This window comes from Microcaecilia unicolor, chromosome 3 (assembly GCF_901765095.1).
Source record: "Microcaecilia unicolor chromosome 3, aMicUni1.1, whole genome shotgun sequence".
In the NCBI taxonomy this organism is placed as follows: domain Eukaryota; kingdom Metazoa; phylum Chordata; class Amphibia; order Gymnophiona; family Siphonopidae; genus Microcaecilia; species Microcaecilia unicolor.
The window spans coordinates 193,956,908-193,975,388 of NC_044033.1; the positions used below are offsets into that span (position 1 = coordinate 193,956,908).

An 18,481-nucleotide genomic window follows, 5' to 3' on the forward strand; every position below is an offset into this window, starting at 1 on the left:
TAGTCAAATATCTAATCAAATCCAAGCAATATTATAACAAATAGTACATAAGCACGGCCACGCTGGAAAAAGACCAAAGGTCCATCAGGCCCAGCACTCTGTCTCTGACAGCGGCCAATCCAGGCCCCAAGAACCTGGCAAAAAACCCAAAATTTAATAACGATCAATGGACTTTTCCTTCAGGAATCTGTCCAGACCCCCTTTGAACTCAGCAAGGCCAGCTGCTGTCACTACCTTCTCCGGCAATGAGTTCCAGAGTCTAACTACGCGTTGTGTAAAGACAAACTTTCTCTGATTTGTTTTAAACCTAGCACATTCTAATTTCATCTTGTGTCCCCTGGTTCTATTATTGTTAGAAAGTGTAAACAAACGCTTCACATTTGTCCGCTCTACCCCACTCATTATTTTGTAAACCTATCATATCACCCCTCAGCCGCCTTTTCTCCAGGCTAAAGAGTCCTAGCCATCTTAACCTCTCCTCATAGGGTAGTCGTCCCATCCCTTTTATCATTTTTGCCGCCCTTCTCTGCACCTTCTCCAATTCCTTTATATCTTTTTTGAGATGAGGCGACCAGAACTGAACACAATACTCCAGGTGCGGTCGCACCATGGAGCAATATAACGGCATTATAACATCCTCATGCTTGTTTATACTCAACATTCTGTTCACCTTCTTAGCCGCCGCAGCACATTGAGCTGAAGATTTCAACGTCCTATCCACGATGACTCCCAGATCCCTTTCTTGGTCTGTAACTCCTAAAGCAGAACCTTGCATAACATAGCTGTAATTCGGGTTCCTCCTTCCCACATGCATCACTTTGCACTTGTCAACGCTGAACTTCATCTGCCATTTGGACACCCAATCCCCCAGTCTCATGAGGTCTTCTTGTAATCTTTCACACTCCTCCTGTCACATGTCACTATATAACTTCATAACATTCCATCAGCAATAAAAGAAGAACAATTTGTAGAAGACCATTTTAGTTTAGTTTTGTTCCATTAAGGCTGAAAACACACTAAGTCTTAGGAACGTCCAAATTCCACCCTTAACACATCCCCAACATGCCTGCTTGAGATTTGGGCGTACTGCAGATGAAAAGCATAGAAAAACGTCTGAAAAATAGGTTTCAAAAATACTGATTTGGACGTTTTTGTGAGAAAAAATGTCCAGATGCTGCTTTATGCTACTTTTTAGCCGTTTTTCACTTTCAAAAATGACCTATGGAACTTTGTAAATCTAAGTGCTTTGAAAATGAGCCCCAACGTATCTCCACTGGGGTGTGCGATCACCAGCGTACGTTATGTCACACAGAATAGATAAAGTAATGACTAGCACATATTTAAACATTTTCACCCTAGTGCAAATGAGTAATCAGAAGAGACAAACATTGCATATTAAATACTCTCTTCAAATCATAAGAACCCAGCTATTCTCTGTGCAATATAAAGCCCTTGGCTTGCCACAAAGGACAGTGTTGACCTCAGTGCATTCGAGGCCCTGTAGCAGCGATTGCCTTAGGGTTTCTCTATGATATCCTATATAATAATTCTCACCACCAACGTTCTAATCGGGAACTGCCTGTGTCCGTGCCTCCTTCTTGAGCTAGGCTCCGTAGCCAGGCTGACGTCACTAACTGCTGATTCCAAGTGGCAGGGAGCGGAGCATCAAACAACGACCCTCCTCTCCCCTGCCCCCCCTGCAGCCACCCATGTCCTGCGACCCTCCTCTCCCCCCATGAGCCACCCATGTCCAGCGGCAACCCTCCTCTCCCTCTGCCCCCTCTGCAGCCACCCATGTCCAGCGACCCTCCTCCCCCCTGCCCCCCCCAGCCACCCATGTCCAGTGACCCTGATCTCTCACCTGCCCCTCCTTCATCCACCCATGTTGTGTAACGAATTCTCTGGGGCAGGCAGGAAAGATCCCCGGTCCTGCCTGCCCGCTGCTGGCGCTCCCCCACTGCCGGATCGCTGTTCAAAATGGCCGCCGATACTTACAAGGCTGCCTCCAAGACTTCAGCGGCAGTCTCGGCGGCCATTTTGAACAGCGATCTGGCAGCGGGGGAGCGTCAGCGGGCAGGCAGGACTGTGGATCTTTCCTGCCTGCCCCAAAGATTTTGTTACATAACCTGGGTGGATGAAGGAGGGGCAGGTGAGAGAGCAGGGTCGCTGGACATGGGTGGCTGGAGGGAGGGGGTGAGGGGGGTCCTAAGACCAGAAAGGTGGGGGTGGAAGGGGGGCCTCAGACCATAAAGGGAGGGGGCACACACACACACACACTCACTCACTCACTGTCTATCACATACACTGTCTCTGACACACTCTGTCTATCACACTCTCCATCTCACACACACTCTCTCTCAAACATACACTCCGAGGAAAACCTTGCTAGCACCCGTTTCATTTCTGACAGAAACGGGCCTTTTTTACTAGTTATTTTATAACGAAATCAAGCAACACTTTTCATATTCAAACAAGAATCATAATTATATATTATATATATATAACATCTCAAAGACCTCAAAACAAACAGAAATTAGGGAAAACATTCTTTACAAAATCTATCAGAGTGGCTTCATCAGTCTAATACTGCAGCCACCTTTCTGCAGTGGGGGGGGGATCTATTCTAAACCTGGGTTCACTCTGATCAGGGGCTGCCATCTTTATGCAATACCAGCCCCCCCTCCCCCCAATCCATAGAGGGATCATACTGAGCTGCATTCAGCAAAGCTACTGAAGACCACCTGGCTCCTGCTGTTCTGAGGGTGCAACTGGATAAAACCAGGACTGAATGAACCCTGGGCAAATAGAACAGGCCAGGGTCACTGTGCTGCTGCTGCGGAACTAGCACTCATTTCTCAAACCTTCCCGGAACGGAGAAGGGCAAAGTGTGGCGAGTGAAGGTGGGGAGGGAACACAAACGACATAGTCTATTCCTGAGGTGGGGGGGATAAGGCTGATGCCATCTCTGGTTTTGTACCACTGCATCTCTAGAACATGCTTAGAAACTGGAAATGATATCAGTGCTATTTACTGCCAGTCCAAGAGAGCCACCAGCAGGTCAGCTTTCTCACCAGATCCCTAATGAATATGCATTATTATCCATCTGTATAATTTCTTAAATGTCTATTGAAAACTTTTGACTTTAAAATAATATAAAATGTTGTATATCTTCTAAATAATATTGACCCCACACTTCTACGGGTACAAACAACCACGTAGTTCTTTTAACCACTGATCCTGCTGATACCTATTTCCATAAAGGTATTGCACTATTTGAATGCAATTCATATACTTTTTCTTTCAACAATGATCCCTTTTAGCATCTCTTAATATGCATCCATCATATCTCAGTTGTTATACTTTGTTGTGTTTCAGTGATTGTGATCCCCATGAATAGCTTCATATGTTATGTGCAAGTGTTATCCAGTGCATTGTTCTTAATACAGCAATAACCAATCCTCCGTTCAGCTCTTCTCAGAAAGTCACTGGCAAATCCGTTTCTTAAAAGTCCGTCAAACCCTACACAAATCTATGTTTCGCTGGATGCATCATCAGGGGTTTTAACTGAAAAGTGCAGATCAATGTTACTCACAACCCGCTAACTTTATTCCCAAGCCTACCTAACACATCTCAAAAACCATTTTTATAAATATTTCATACCTTATAGTTTGAAAACTGTCTTTCGGCCGCACTACCAGAGTGAACTTCCAACCGGTATCAGGAGCAACGGTGCCACTACATGCGCAGGACCCTTTCTCATATGTTATTACACATCAGGTTCTACAGTCCCATCCATTCCACTTCTTTATTTAATCCTAAGGGAGGGGTCACTGTTTTCCACTCAAAAATTAACCTTTGTTCTGTTTGAAAAATTTTTTTATATTACCCCCCCGCCCCCCAACGTTTTATATTGTTTTAAAGTTGAAAGTTTACAATAAACACATTTAAGAACTTATACAGAGTAAGATAGTTATTTGATGGATAATAATTTATTTTGTAACTAGGTTGGAATAAAGATACTCAGATGGTGATTTGTAATGAATATGCATGAGAGAGATTTGCATCTCTCTCATGCATATTCATCAGGGGTAGCATGAAAACCTGACTGGCTGAATGCCCTCAAGGACTGGAAGTGAATAGTGCAGCGCTGCAGGTTCTGGGAGTAACACCATGCCCGGCTCAGCCTGTCAGGCTTGATAAATTCCCTGTCATGTATGGGGTTCAGCCTGCTCAGTTTTCTCAGGATGGGTCACTGCCTACACAATCCTACTAGAAGCAGAAATCCATCAACAAAGTGAGGCAGGTGCATGTCCCACAATAATCCAGTCAAAGATAAGCCCCGAGGGTCAAAGGATGCACATATTAAGAGGGTGATTCTATAACAGGGCGAGGACTCTTCATTATAAAAGACTAAGGTAAGGTGTGAGCACTTAAGCCAGTCACAGAGCTAGAAAGATGCACTTAACCTATATCATTTTATAAGTTATGCAAGTGTTTCCCAAACCTGGCCCTGGAGGCACCCCAGCTAGTGAGGTTTTCAGGATATCACAATAAATATTCAGGAGACGGATTTGCATGCAAATCTCTCTCATGAATATTCATTGTGGCTATCCTGAAAATCTGACTGGCTAGGATGCCCCCCAGAGGTTTGGAAATCACTGAGTTATGCACATAAGTGTGAGTCCTGTCCATTGTCAAAACCCCACTATGTAAAATATGCGCATATATATAGAATCATGCTTAGCCAGAGTTTTAGTGCTTATGCACACTATTTACATGCACAATCAGTGTGAAAATGTCAGCACCTGCTTTACAGAATTGCCCCTTATTACAGAACTGCCAAATTACTAATAGGAGAGACATTCTGGTAGCTGCGGCACTGTTTTCACTGGGTAGAATGTGATGGAGTCTCCTTGAAATGTTTTTAGCAAATCGCTTGCACTAAGCTACTTGTGAGCTTCTTCGTGTGTCATAAGAGCAGGCCTTGCCCTTGACCCACAAATGAGGCCACAAGTGATGCATGAACTTGCGCAGTTGGCCTTTCTTTTTTTTCTTGTGTCTGTGATTTCCGGGTCTCCAGGATTTGGGCATTCTAGTGACACAGCTGCCCCCCATGGACCCTGCCCATGACCGAGTCCACCTCTCCTTGAACCTGAGGTCTGGTCTGTCTTGTGATCTAAGTCCATTCTGGGAATTTGCTCGCTGAGGCTGTGCTTTCACCATTATGTCCTGCACACTGGAAATGTGGCTCCTCTTGAGACCATCTCTGGTGGAAATCTCGTCTTCTCAATGCACAGAATGTAATCACTCAGCCACACAGATGGGCGACATCACCCTGACTGGACTCTCCGGCCAAGCCATGTCTGCTGCCTCCCACTCAAATAACGGTCCTTCCACTCGTGCCCTCCGGCTCCTCTTGCAAATATGTCCGGTGGAAATCTCATCTTGCCACATTTTATTGCACAGGGACCTCAGGTCTGCAGTAAAGTGTCCAGGATTAATATCCTTTAGAGCTCCATGTGGAACGCTCCTTACAGACATGGGTCGAAAGCCCTCGTGTTCCAAACCAAGCTTGACCCACAGGCCTTTGTGAGCCAACTTTACTTCCCTCCTGTGGTGCACTAGCCTGAGTAGGCTCACAAGACAGTTACTTTCTTCTTTCCCTATTTTTTATTGAAGAGTTCAACTTCCATTTTTCCTCCTTTGTTTAATGCATGTAAAGTACTTAGAAGTAGGCATTAGACCATACCCATAGGTAATTAAACTTGAGACTACCGCCTTGTCATCCCTCCTGTCATGCCATAGGCCAGTGATAGTCACTAAAAGGCCTCGATGACCGCCCATGGGTCAGGTTTTTAAGATATCGCTAATGAATATGCATGACATAGATTTGCATACGTCCCTCGTTCTCAGGCCTGGGCAAAGCCGTTTACCACAAGCAGTGAGCTGGCCACAGATGCAGCAACGGCTTCACTGGAAAGGCTCAGGGACTACAAATCCCACAAAGCACCACGACTGGCAGTTGAGTGGGTGTATGGGCTTGTGACTAGGGACAGAAGGGGGGGGAGCTAAAGGGCGCACATGACGCATCCAGCTACTGCTACACCCACAGCCAGGGCGGGCCTTTCACTTTCTGTCACAAGAGCACGAGCCTCACCTGCCGGCTGTCAATCATCTTCGTCGCAGCGCCCCATTGCCTCTTTTTCAGTGTGTGGTGCGTGAGGAGGAGGGAAAGCTCCTCTTGATTGGGCATCTGAACCGTCAGTCAAGATTTCTCCTCTTCCAATAGGGGAAGTCTTTAAACCCTCTGTAACTGAGTCAGTCACGCAGTACTGACATCTTATTGGCTAAAGTGGCTGCCAATCGGTGCCATTACGCCCCCTCCGTCCCTCGCTCTATGTCTCTCATTGGCTGCGTCCAAAGAGCCCGCGTCGGGCGTCGCCATTGGTCGTTGCGTCTCCCCGCCCTGCCGGCTCCCAGAGTGCAGTGCGCGCGCGGTGAGGCCTTGTTCCCGCCGCTCGCAGCCGCTGAGGCCGCCATGTCCGAGTACAGCGCGCTTCCACCGCCCCCGCCTTCCGCTGCAGGAGCACCCCCGCCCGCCGCCGCCGGCAGAAAGGATGCTTTCGCCGACGCGGTGCAACGGGCCCGCCAGGTGAGGCAGGAGTGAGGCCTAGGCGGGCTGCGCTGCCGCCGCAAGCGAGGAGGTGGAGGGGGAATTGGGATGGAGTTGAGGAGGTGGAGGGGGGTGAGTTGAGGCCGCTGCTGGAGGGAGAGAGAAGGTGATGCACCGGGGAAGGGAGGGGCAGAGGATGATTGAGGGGATCATAGTGGGAGGAGGGATGCGGCCCTGGGACGGGGGAGGGAGAGTGATGCACTAGTGGGGATGGGAAGAGGGGGGGGGGGGACACTGGGACGGGGGTCAGTGATTGAGGGGAGCATGGCGGGAGGGTGATGCGCTAGAGGGGAAGGGGAGACAGAGAGGGAGGCGATGGAGAGAGATTGCGGGTGATGACAGTATGGGATGGGGAAGAGATTTGGGGGAGGGTGAGATGGGGAGAGATTGCTGTGGGGTGGACAGAGGACTCCCCAGAGGGCATGAGGGAGGGGGACTGGGGAGTTCATAGAGGAGCTGGTGCAATCGGAGAGAATTGCTAGGATGGATGGATGGAGGGAGCAGTCCTGCTGTAGTGCTAAAAGCTTTTTTTTTTTTTTTTTTTTTTAAAGATAGCTGCTAAAAGTGGAGAACTGCATTTCACTTTTGGTGTCATTGGGGCATTGATGGGTTTGTTCTTGTTGGTTTTAGCTTAGATGATCTTGTTTTCTGTGTGAGCCTACAGTAGGTTGTAAACTCTAAACAGAATGGACTGCCTGTGTTTCTGAACAGTGCTGTCTGTGTCTTGTAGCACTATGTAAATGGCTTAAGAGCAGTACCGGTAATTTAGAACTAGAATTTAGCAGGGAACTACCAACAGTAGGGTAAAGATAGTAAGACTGCTGAATGAAATTGTATGTGCTACTAAGGGTTTCATCTTCTGACTGATGTGGAGTTCTTGTTACACCATTAGTAAAATGCAGCATGGACCACTGGTGATGTATGGGAAATTGGCTGTCTTTCACTATCTCCTTGCGCTCTTAAGCAGATGCTACTCTGGGCACCTGGTGCTGCTGGTTTTTCACATATGTTAAACCTGCCTCCTAACCCCTTATCCCCACAGGCTGATCAGAATTTATGGAGCAGTTGTAATAATGCCTGATGAGTATAACTTCTCACCCAGTACTTCCCTCATCCGTAACTGTCTTGTCTGTCCGTATTTAGATTGTAAGCTCTTTTGAGCAGGGACTGTCTCTTTGTGTCAGGTGTTCAGCGCTGCGTGCCTCTGGTAGCGCTATACAAATGCTAATAATAATAACTTCTGCATGTCAAATATGTTCCACGAGGTGGTGAAATATTTAGAGAGGGGACTGATAACATTTGTTTGTTTTCCAGATAGCTGCTAAAATTGGGGGTGATGCTGCCCCACCAGTGAACAACACCACACAGGAGTTCAACTTTGGGGGTCAGAAGAGACAGCTGGAAGATGGAGGTACAGTGTAGTGCGGTGTTGCTTGGTAACTGAGAGGAGAAGCAGTGGGAGAATGACTGCTCAGCTAGGACTTTTCAGTTTTTCATGCTTTAACAGTGCTTTAGAAGCAGTAAAAGTACTCATCCTTTTTTCTTCATGGGTTTGGTAATAATGGCTGAGAGTTTTCAGGTGAAAACATGGCACTTAATCTCTCTTTTCCTTTGTTTCCCATAGACCAACCAGAAAGCAAGAAACTGGCTTCTCAGAATGACCGTAAGTAGTCTTACATTTCTTGCAGTAAACATGATTCAGACAAATCAGTTAGGACATTTGGATAGTTGCTGTTGATGCTCCATCCGCCCTGAAGTTGAACAGTTCAGACCTTTAGTTTTTCAAGTCTCTAGTTTTAGAGACGGCGCCTTTCACATCTGGAGTAGTGAAACACAAACAGAGAAAATGACAGCATATAAAGACCATATAGTCTATCCTGACCATGCTAACTAATGCGCTCTGTAATCCTTTCCTTAGTTATGTGCTTTCTGTAATTCAGGTAGTTCTTGTTTCCATCACAGCATTTGGGAAGCTGTACCTTGCATCCATCACCTTTTCCATGAAGAAATATTTCCTGAGCTTACACCCGAGTCTTTCACCTTCATCCTATGCCTCCTTTTTCCAGAGCACCATTTCTTCAGTTTAGGGCTCTGCTGGGCATTTACTGCCATTGGCTCATTAGAAAGGGATCTGATCATGGCAGAAAAAAAACAGGCCCATCAGTTTTTGCCTGTTGCTTAGTTTGTTCACACAGTTAAGGATATGTTCCAGCTGCTGGCCACAATCTAACTATATTTTCTAGCATCTCGGAAGGGAATGTAAGATCCCTCGCTTTTTGTTTCCTCTACAACTCCACCTAAATAGCCAGCAGTGCTAATGTTACCCAAATATCCAGCTGCTGGGTCCCCTGCATAGCCTGCCAGACAGACCCTGGCTACTCTGCCTGGGCCTCTAGTTATTAATGTTCAAACTTTAATATGCGTCAAATCATAGATATCTAAACGGTTTATAAAGAGAGGGTTTACAAAGGAGAGAGAATGATGAAATGATACATTGGTAAGCTAGGTTACAAATTTTGCGTTATAAGGAAGGGGAACAAGGGATTAGGAGTACATTAAACCTAACTGGGGCAAAATGGAAGGGAGACAAAAAGGGAGAAAAATGACAAGATGACACAGATTCCAGGACCTGTGAAAGATTGACAACGGAAATTGTATCGCGTGGTCTTCAAATTATGTAATACCGAAAGCTTGCAGTCTGCCAGACACAGGTTCTAATTTTTCTCATATTCTTCTGGCTACATGGATCTCAGTTTCCCTGGGACTTGTTTAGTATTTTCCACTTTGCCGTTAATTCTGGCAGTCCCAGTGCTTACAGAGCCATGCTGACCTGCCTGATTCAATAATGAAGACTTAAAATTTGTGAGCCCGAATTGTGTTTTCCACTGTCTTCAATTTTAGCAGCTAAGTATGTTCTGACATGTCAGACCCACTTAAAATATTACCATTTACCCCAAGAAAACATTCCACACATCCTGTACCGTTTACATGAAAAAGGAAACCTTCTGACATTGTTCCTCTGTCTACCCAGGGAGCCTCCTTTTCCGAGCTCTAGAATTTAGTGTGAAAGCTGTGTTATTAGTACCTTTAAGAAATTTGAATTTCTTGTTACTTCACTTTATTTTACATGATTGTACTGGACTTCTGTTTGGATTTCTCTGCCTTGCTGAAGTTTTTCTCTTCAGAACTCTGGAACTGAACATTTGTCTTGTAATTTTCTAGCCATGGTGCCCCAGCTGGGACCTATCCATACACCCAGGTAAGATGAATAGCCTCTGAATATTCTGCTCAACCAGCTTCATCATAACTCTTTCTCTTTCCTTTGATATTGACAATAACTTTGTCTGGCAGGTCTTCAGTGACTGAGGAATACCGGGTGCCAGATGCTATGGTGGGGCTGAGTGAGTACCAAGAACCTTTTGTGTATCTCCATTCAGCTCCTGCTAAGCCAGCGCCATGCCAGAGTGATGCTTGGGCCAAGTGGCTAGGAGGGAATTGGTGGTGTTCTGTTCAGGAATTGGAGGGATGTGAGCAGCAACTGGTCACATCACTGGACTTCTTGGATATTTTATCTTTTTATAAGTTGAGCCGATCTGAAACAGTGTTATTCAGAGGCGGCTTGTTTGGTGGAGTAGATGATACCTGCATGTTCACTGAGATGCCTGGTAGAGAGTTGGCCCTCTGTTGTGCTGTGAAGGTGTTGAGCTTAACCGTGAGGCTACATTAGTGCTGTTTGTAGTGGGCTCAGAAGACTTAGAGTTATTATGTAACTTTGTAAGTCTATTTGCTTTGAAAGTGAGCACCTTAGTTTCTTAATATTTGTTCGTTCTTTTTTTAACTAACCCCCCCCCCCCCCCCCCCCAAACAAATCAAGATAGTCTGCCCTTTCTCTGAAGCATCTTCTTTCTCTTTAACGGGCTGGTATCTCTCAGCAGGTCTCTGTCTTCTCTTTTCAGTTATAGGTAGAGGTGGGGAACAGATCAGCAAAATACAGCAAGATTCAGGCTGCAAAGTACAGATCTCACCAGGTACAGATGATGCTTGGGGGCTCGTCTTTTGGGTGGGGTGGTGGAGACACCACGGGAGCCTAAACCCCTAACTTCCATGTACCCTTGCTCACGTGCTCCCTATGACCAGCCACTCTTCATTTCTCTGTGCTGTGCATGGTGTCGGAAGGTACAATAGAGTACAAGACTTGAGCACCTCTCTCCCCACTGGGCAGTAGGATAACGTCTCTGATGTGAAGAAGTGATGATGGGGAAGCACCTCCCTTCCCCTTCATGGTTCAGGAAGCCTGCAGCTGTATTTGCCATTAAGTGGGTGCTCTTCTTGATGGTGTCCCTGACTCTCCTCTATCTCCTGCAGACAGTGGCGGGATGCCGGAGAGAACAGTCTCATTGACGGGGGCACCGGACTCTGTGCAGTAAGTCATGGACACCCTGGGTTTTCTGCTCTTCATTACAATCATGGGCCAGGGTCAGGGCTGGACTGCCGGGACAGCAAAAGTGTCTGATTGAAAGCTAGGAAAACAATTGTGGTGAGGTAATAAAGCAATTTCTTAGACTGAGTAAATTAAAAATGTAAACACATTAGCACCATCTGTTTGAGTAGTGCACAGGAAGCAGGTAGTATTTGGAGGACAGTATTTCAGTGCTTCTAGCCAAGTAAGTTGTGTTTAGAAAATTGCACTCCTCTGCCTAGCTAAAGGTATACAAGGCTTCCAGCTGGTAGAAAAGTGTGCCAAGATTCACTTTGTGGTGTCCTGCCAGGCCCCGGCACAAATAAAGGCGTATGCATGTAATGTTATGCTGGTAATTTTTAGAGAGGCTGTGCTGGATGTTTTATTTGAAAAATACCAGCGTTCATATGTATTAGGAAACCTGTTGGAAATTACTTGACATATTCTTTATGGAGTGTAGTGTAAGGTTATGATCTGTGTGTAAGTGAATTTGACCTGTTCTCTTATTTTCAATAAAAAAAACTTTAATAAAAAAAAAAAAAAAAGGAAATTACTTGACACTAATGAGCCACTCTGCCTGGCCGGGGAGCCTCTGCTTGCTAATGTGCACAGATGAAGCTGGGCTCTGTATATCGAGCTTATCACACATGCCATCTTTGCATCACAGGAAGGCGAAAATGATGCTGGATGAAATTGTATCACGAGGTCGTGGCGAGCGCCCTGGCCATGACAATTCCAATGGGCAAAATGGCAGTTTGCAGGAAATCATGATCCCCGCAGGCAAGGCGGGGCTGATCATTGGTAAAGGTGGAGAGACCATCAAGCAGCTGCAGGTGAGTGGGGGAGATGGGCAGAGAACTGGCTGCTGTCACATGTGGGACAGAGGTGACAGGTTACTGTCTCCTGAGTCATTTCTGTGCTTTTTGTCCATGTCTTGCAGGAGCGTGCTGGAGTGAAGATGATTTTAATCCAGGATGGTTCTCAAGGTGCAAATGTTGATAAACCACTTCGAATTATTGGCGAGCCATACAAAGTGCAGGTGAGAGTTGGAGTGACTTTACAGGGCATCTTCTGAGAGTTTGGGCAGAGATAGGGGCACACTTTGAGGGATTGATCAGAGCCACATTCTCAGCGAACAAGCAGGGTTGTGTTGCCCACTGGCTTGCCTTGCACTTGTCGAGTTTGTTGCTCTTCTGAAAAGCTCAGGAGAGCCTTACCAGCCCTCCCGAGCATGCACAGATATTCCAGTGTTAGTAATGGTCCCAACTGCTCTTGGTTTCAAACATTACACAGACCCACTAGATGTTCGATCCAGGTCACGATGGCTGAAATCGAAGCCATGGTGGGTCACTATAAGGCATCAGTAGGCTCAGAGGACAGTGTCTGCTTGAACAGGTGATGTTAAGGATATTGCATCCTCTCCCTGCTCATATTTTGAGGAAAATTTGGGGGAGGAAGGGGGTAGTGACCCTGAGGGTTAAGAAGGGAAAGGGGCAGGAAGACTCCGTTAATGACATTGCTTTAAGGCATCTCAAGTGATTTCTCTCCCCCCCCCCCCCCCCCAAACTCTTTCAGCAAGCCTGTGAAATGGTAATGGAGCTACTGCGTGAAAGGGACCTGAGCAACTTTGGTGATCCAAATGACTATGGTTCCAGGATGAACCGCGGAATTGACGTAAGAATCTCTTTCCTGCTTGTGCTCTATGTGCACGTAACTTTTTCTTAACTGTTGTGTCCCCATGAAGCAGTTGTAGAACAGGGTAGTTAAGAGCACACATGTTCTTCCAGATGTGCTTCTGTGACTGTGTTCTGTCTTGCTGCACAGTCAGTGCTTCAGTCCTGTATTATACTATTCTGCATTCTCTGTACTACTGAACCAATTTACCCTGTTTAGCTGCTTTCTCCCCCTCACCCCCCACATCCCTTGTAACTTTGCCTCCACTTGTCTTACAGGTTCCTGTCCCCCGGCATTCTGTGGGTGTCGTCATTGGCCGCAACGGAGAAATGATCAAAAAGATACAGAATGATGCTGGGGTCCGAATACAGTTCAAGCAAGGTGGGGTGCTGCTGGCGCCTCCTAACCTGTCCACGTGAGAGAAGGATTTTCTCTCTGTGGTAGAGGAAGGAATCTCTAGGGGCATAAGGGTAGGCCATGTGGAGAAATAGTTTTCTTGGCAAGTGGGGGAGGCTGGGGATGGAGCAGACAATTTTTGGATAGGATATAAGTACAAGCATGGGATAGCATGTGATAGAATGGAGATGCCACCTAAGGGATGGGCCAGCCATCAGCCTTGCTCTGAATACTGAATCCCTCCACTAAGAAGTGGCATGAGAAACTAAATTTAGTTTTTAAATAAATAGTCCTAATGTTGATCTCTGTTCTCCACTGTACCAGTTTCTAAATTTGGTTCCTGTTGACTGCTTCTGATACAGAACATGTACTCCCTATGTATCTGTGTCCTCTCCCATAACTGAGGTCTGAACAACCCCCCAGACGCAAGGTTGCAATTTGTAGGATCCATACACTGGGTATTTCTGGCTTTTTCCTTCCCCAGTCCCTCAGCCAATGCATTCCTGCAGAACCAAAGCAAACCCAGTTTACATAGTTGGCTTCTAAGAGGGTAAACATTTCAATCTGACTCAGCTTTAGAAAGCAGAAGCAAGGGTTGGTAACCGTCACATCTGTACTTTTAAAGTGCCTACGTTTACTCAAACAAGTGAAAAGAAGTTTATTCTAGAGAGCGCTGGGACTCGTGTACCAGCTATCTGGCTGTGCATGGTGAATTTGGGGGGGGGGGGGGTGTGTAGGTGTTTAAAGAATGCTGCTTTGGGGAACTTGTCCCAAATATGCTGGCTTTTCCTTTGAACTATGATTATTACTCACAAATAGCTTTTCTCCCCTGGTTTTCTCCTTAGCAATGTTGCACCAGCTAGCCAAGCTCAAGTTCTAATCCAGATAGTAATCCTTAGATTACACACAATGTGCACACTGCTTGCTTTGGATGTTATGTTAAAAGGGACAGAAATACAGAGAGGGCTGTTATGCTGCTTAAACGAGTCACGTCACAGACAAAATACATCATAAGGAAAGGTGTTTTTCCAGGACAGACCACAGCTGGAATAAACTTGCAATCAAGATGTTAAAAAAGAACAGCATGGTTACCTAAAAATGTAATGGACTTCCCTCTGTTAGTCTGCCAGAGCAAAAAAAGCAAGTGCCACCCCAGGGCAGTGCTTTTCAACCCTCTCTACAGATGTACATACCCAGTTGTATGCAAAGCTATCTCATGCCTATTTGTTTGATAATCCTGAAAACCCAACTGGCTAGGTGTGCCTGTAGAAGGTTGAGAATCATATATTAAGGTTTAAGCTTGTGTGGAGAAAGCACTTTGTCAGATGAATAAATATAAGTAACACAGAAATTGTTTGCGTTAGTGTCTGGACCAGTCCAGAACTTGTGGGCTACACCTGTCAACCAGCAGATGGAGACAGATGAAAAACCTGTGAGCTGTGCCATATAAAGGCACTGTACAGTCTTAGGTCTTCAGTATTTCTCTGTCTCCAGCAGATGATGGGTGTATTGTGCAGCTTCTGAGATGGGATCCAGGAGCTTCTCTTCAGAATCAGGTTGCGCGAGGGGGTGCCTTTATATTGGATTTTGCTCCTATTAAAAAAATAGTGTTCGGAGTTGAGGGGATTCAGAATCTGAAATTCCACCCCTCCCCTATGCTTTTCTCTAATTGCCAAGGTTTTCCTTTCTCTGTATAGAAAATAACAGAAAAGGCGTCAAGCTTTAAAATAAGAGAAAAACTGTGCAGCTTCTGCTCCAGTTGGAGAACTGGTTTCCATTTGAGTGGGGTGAGGATGTTTAAAAGACAATTGATTCTGCCTTTTTTTTTTTTAATGGGGAATTGTACAGTTTTGAAAGAATAATTTAAAAAATGGAGAGAGAATTTAAGTTCAAAGTGGGGAGTACTTGAGGATTCTTGAGTCCAGACTGCCCCCCCTCCCCCCCCCCCCCAATTTTGGAGCTTCTGCTTCCCCTCCCCCCTCCCCTTTAGAGCATGTGAGCTGTGTGTGAAAGCAGGTAGGAACCTCCTATCTGTCAGCTTTCCTGTAGGGTTTGAGTGTAAGGTCTGTTGCAGTTAATATAGTTGGTTCGACTGGAGCCTCAATCCTGTGACTTGGAATGTAATGGCTTTGGGATGAGCAGGTTATGATTGTGCAGTGAGTTTTACATTTGTTTTCATGGAGGCCCCGGTGGAAGGAGCAGTTTGCATTGGTCTATGTGGTACTATGGATTACATGCTGCAGCACTGCTGTCCTGATGTTAAAAGCAGAAGCTTCGGAGATGTACAGACCTCCAGGAATGGGCAGACTAGGCTTTCTGCTTTTCCCTCCTTACCTGATATGGCCTCGGTCTAGTCAGAGGAGCCATCTTTGAAAGAGGGAAATAACTCAAAAGTACTGAGGTGGTTTCGTAATAAAGAGCTCAATACTCTTATTTCTGAGGTACTAGCTGTCCTTTCTGCTTCTGCAACAGTTCCATCTTTGTCAGTTATAAGGTGGCTTAGAGGTCCTTCTAAGACCTTACTGATGCATCCCGACATTCAGGACCTGATTACAGCAGAATGGATCTTGCTGGCTACGGGGATTGCGAATGAGAAGAGCCATGGCTTGCCTCTCTACCTGTTGGTTCCAGAGGATAAAGAGAAATTGCATCTTCCCAGGGTGGACTCCCTTGTTACAGCGGGGACTAGTGGGAAGGTTTTCTGCTTCAGTGGATGGTAGTATTGTGTTGGCAATGTTTCTCTGCTGCTAGGAAGTGGAGTTCATACTTACTTGGACTACTGGCTCATTTGAGCCAGAACACAGGAGGAGAATTAGAGTGACAAACAAGGTCCTTCATCTGCTGTAGTCTTTGAGCTGGATAATCAATTGAAGTAAGAGCAATTTATTGCCATCTTACAATCTTGAGCATTTGGTAGCAAAATTTATCATCTGATTAGGGAGAGTCTTCCTGAAACAGAGGTTATTGAAACTACAGTTGCAAATTGGACCATGTCCGGATCAGCTCCTTAAGCATGGGATTATATGCAAGTCCTGGGGTCCATTGGAGCAACCATGGATTTGGGCTTGTTCTCATATGAAACTCATAGGTATTTTGTTTTCTCCTCAGTTGGTTTCTTCTTGTGCAAGACTACAGCTGTCTTGAAGGTCTTTTGCATGCTGCGACTTCAAACAAGCAATCTGCTCTGAGGAGTGGATCTTTAGCCTTCCAGTTGAATGGCATAAAAACAGATGCAATTCTAATCAGTTGGGGAGCACACTGCAGTGAACAGGTGATGCAGGGCACATGGTCATGGACTGAAGAATCCTTGTCCTAACAGCCATTCCTAGAGCTCAGGCAGTTTGACTGGCGCTTCAGACCTCCCAGGAGGTATGCAGTCATGCCGTGAATGTGTTCTCTGTGATTGCAGTGGTCTATATCAACAAGCAAGCCGGACACAAGAGAGTGTGGTAGTAGCCAAGGAAGTGAGTCTGTTACTATCATGGAGAGAAAAACTTTTACTGAATCTTATGGCAGTGCTTAACACTCAAGCAAACTCTCTCAGCAGGCTTTCTCTTAATCCCAGAGAGTGGCACCTGTCTCCCATGGCCTTTGCTCTTAAAATCAGGGTGGGGCAGTCTGGTTTTGGATCTCATAGCAAAATCCAGTACCAAAATTTCACTTTTTCAGTCACAGGATGAAGGTGTGATCTGTGATTCTGGATGCTGTTTTAGAACTTTGGCCATCAGAGCATCTTCTGTGTATTTTTGCCACTACTGGTGCTGGGCCAAGTGCCTCAGAGAATGTTGTTGCATCCTGGCCAAGTGATTCCAACAGTTCAAGAATGACCCAGGAGGCCTTGGTTTGTGGATCTTTTGTCTCAACGTAGATCTATTGCTTCTTAGCAGAGGTGCCTTCTACTCCAAGGGCCAGTGATCATGGAAAACCTGGCTCCCTTTTGTCTTACGACTTGATTCTTGAGCGGTCACTTTTAAAGATGTAAAGGATATTGTTAATTGCGACTACTCCATGTTAGAAAGTGTTAAACTTCCACTGCATATGCAAAGGTTGGCGTGCTAATAGAGTGATTTGTTCTTCCCTTGTGGCATCCATAGCTCACATTTTAGCCTTTTTTCAAGAGGTACATCAGGGGATTAGCCCTGGGTTCATTAAAGGTCCTAGTAGCAGTTTTATTTGAGGATGTTTAGAAAAGTTCACCTTTAGTGGCTCAGCTGGATGTCATTCAGTTTTGTGAGTGTCTCGCATATCTGACCCCCTGAATTTAGTTTTTAAATTGCTGAGGCTCCTGCTTTTTGGATCCCTTAGTCTTTCTTCACACTGCATTCTTGCTATTTCTTCAGATCACAGAATTTCTGCATTACAGGCTTTATTGTGCAGGGATCCTTTCCTCACTTTACAGAAGTGGGAGTATCCTTTAGGACTGCTCCATAATTTTTCCAAATGTAGTATCATTGCTCCATTTGAGCTCAGCCCTTGTACTACTTTCTGCAGAGAAGGCTTCCATGTCAGTTCATTTGTTAGATGTTTTCCGACTATATGTTACTAACAAATTTTGGACATCACAGGGTTTTTTTGGTGATGTTAAGAAAGGTGAAGCAGCCTCTAAGGCTCCATTACCTGTTGGCTTAAATGAATTTCTTCAGCCTACATTTTGAAGGGAAAGCAACCTTCTCAAGGTGTAAGAGCAGATTCCAATAGAGGATTGGCAGCTTCTCTTATGCAGAGCTGCAGTCGGTGGCTCTGATAGGCATTTGCAAGTCATCAACATGGTCATCACTTCATATGCTTCCGAATCATTACAGGCTATTTTTGGAGAGGTGCTTTGGGCAGAAATTTGAGTCCCACCCTTAGTTTAGCCCTCCCATGTATACCTACTCCTTTAAATATACCTGTATTAAATGGCAAAATTTTTCAGCTGGAGCCACCTTTAAGAATTCTTTGTATGATTGTAGATTTTTGTCTTGCTATGAAGGACTAGTTAAATAACCTAACTTGTTCAGTCTTTTATAAACTGAAAATTATTAAAACGTGCTAAAATGCTCCTTAGAGAAACAGTACTTATTTTGTTAACTCAATCTAGTCTGTCTTTGATTATTGCAACCTCTTATATGTTGGCTATACTGAGGCTATGCTTTTAATCGGCTCCAAATATTACAAAATATTGCTGTTAAATTAATTTTTGGAATGCGTTATCTATTTGATAAGATGTCACTGGCTTCCTATTCATGCACGTTTCTTTAAACTTATTATTGTTTTTAGTTATCTATGGTAATGCTGCT

The 18,481-nt window shown here is 45.3% G+C and overlaps 1 protein-coding gene across 2 annotated transcripts in view; it reads left to right on the top strand.

Annotated features, from left to right (window-relative positions):
• Positions 1-6,474: 6,474 nt before the first annotated feature.
• Positions 6,475-18,481, top strand: part of KHSRP (KH-type splicing regulatory protein) — a 30,426-nt gene continuing 18,419 nt past the window's right edge. Inside the window, exons 1-11 of one of the 2 annotated variants that reach the window (XM_030196888.1) lie at positions 6,475-6,652; positions 7,988-8,084; positions 8,298-8,336; positions 9,896-9,932; positions 10,025-10,074; positions 10,630-10,701; positions 11,039-11,096; positions 11,800-11,965; positions 12,073-12,171; positions 12,708-12,806; positions 13,085-13,187. In XM_030196888.1, the coding sequence (XP_030052748.1) occupies positions 6,539-6,652; positions 7,988-8,084; positions 8,298-8,336; positions 9,896-9,932; positions 10,025-10,074; positions 10,630-10,701; positions 11,039-11,096; positions 11,800-11,965; positions 12,073-12,171; positions 12,708-12,806; positions 13,085-13,187 (934 nt within the window). In that variant the 5' untranslated portion in view covers positions 6,475-6,538. The remainder of the gene's footprint in view (positions 6,653-7,987; positions 8,085-8,297; positions 8,337-9,895; positions 9,933-10,024; positions 10,075-10,629; positions 10,702-11,038; positions 11,097-11,799; positions 11,966-12,072; positions 12,172-12,707; positions 12,807-13,084; positions 13,188-18,481) is intronic. The other variant, XM_030196889.1, reaches the window with a different exon arrangement.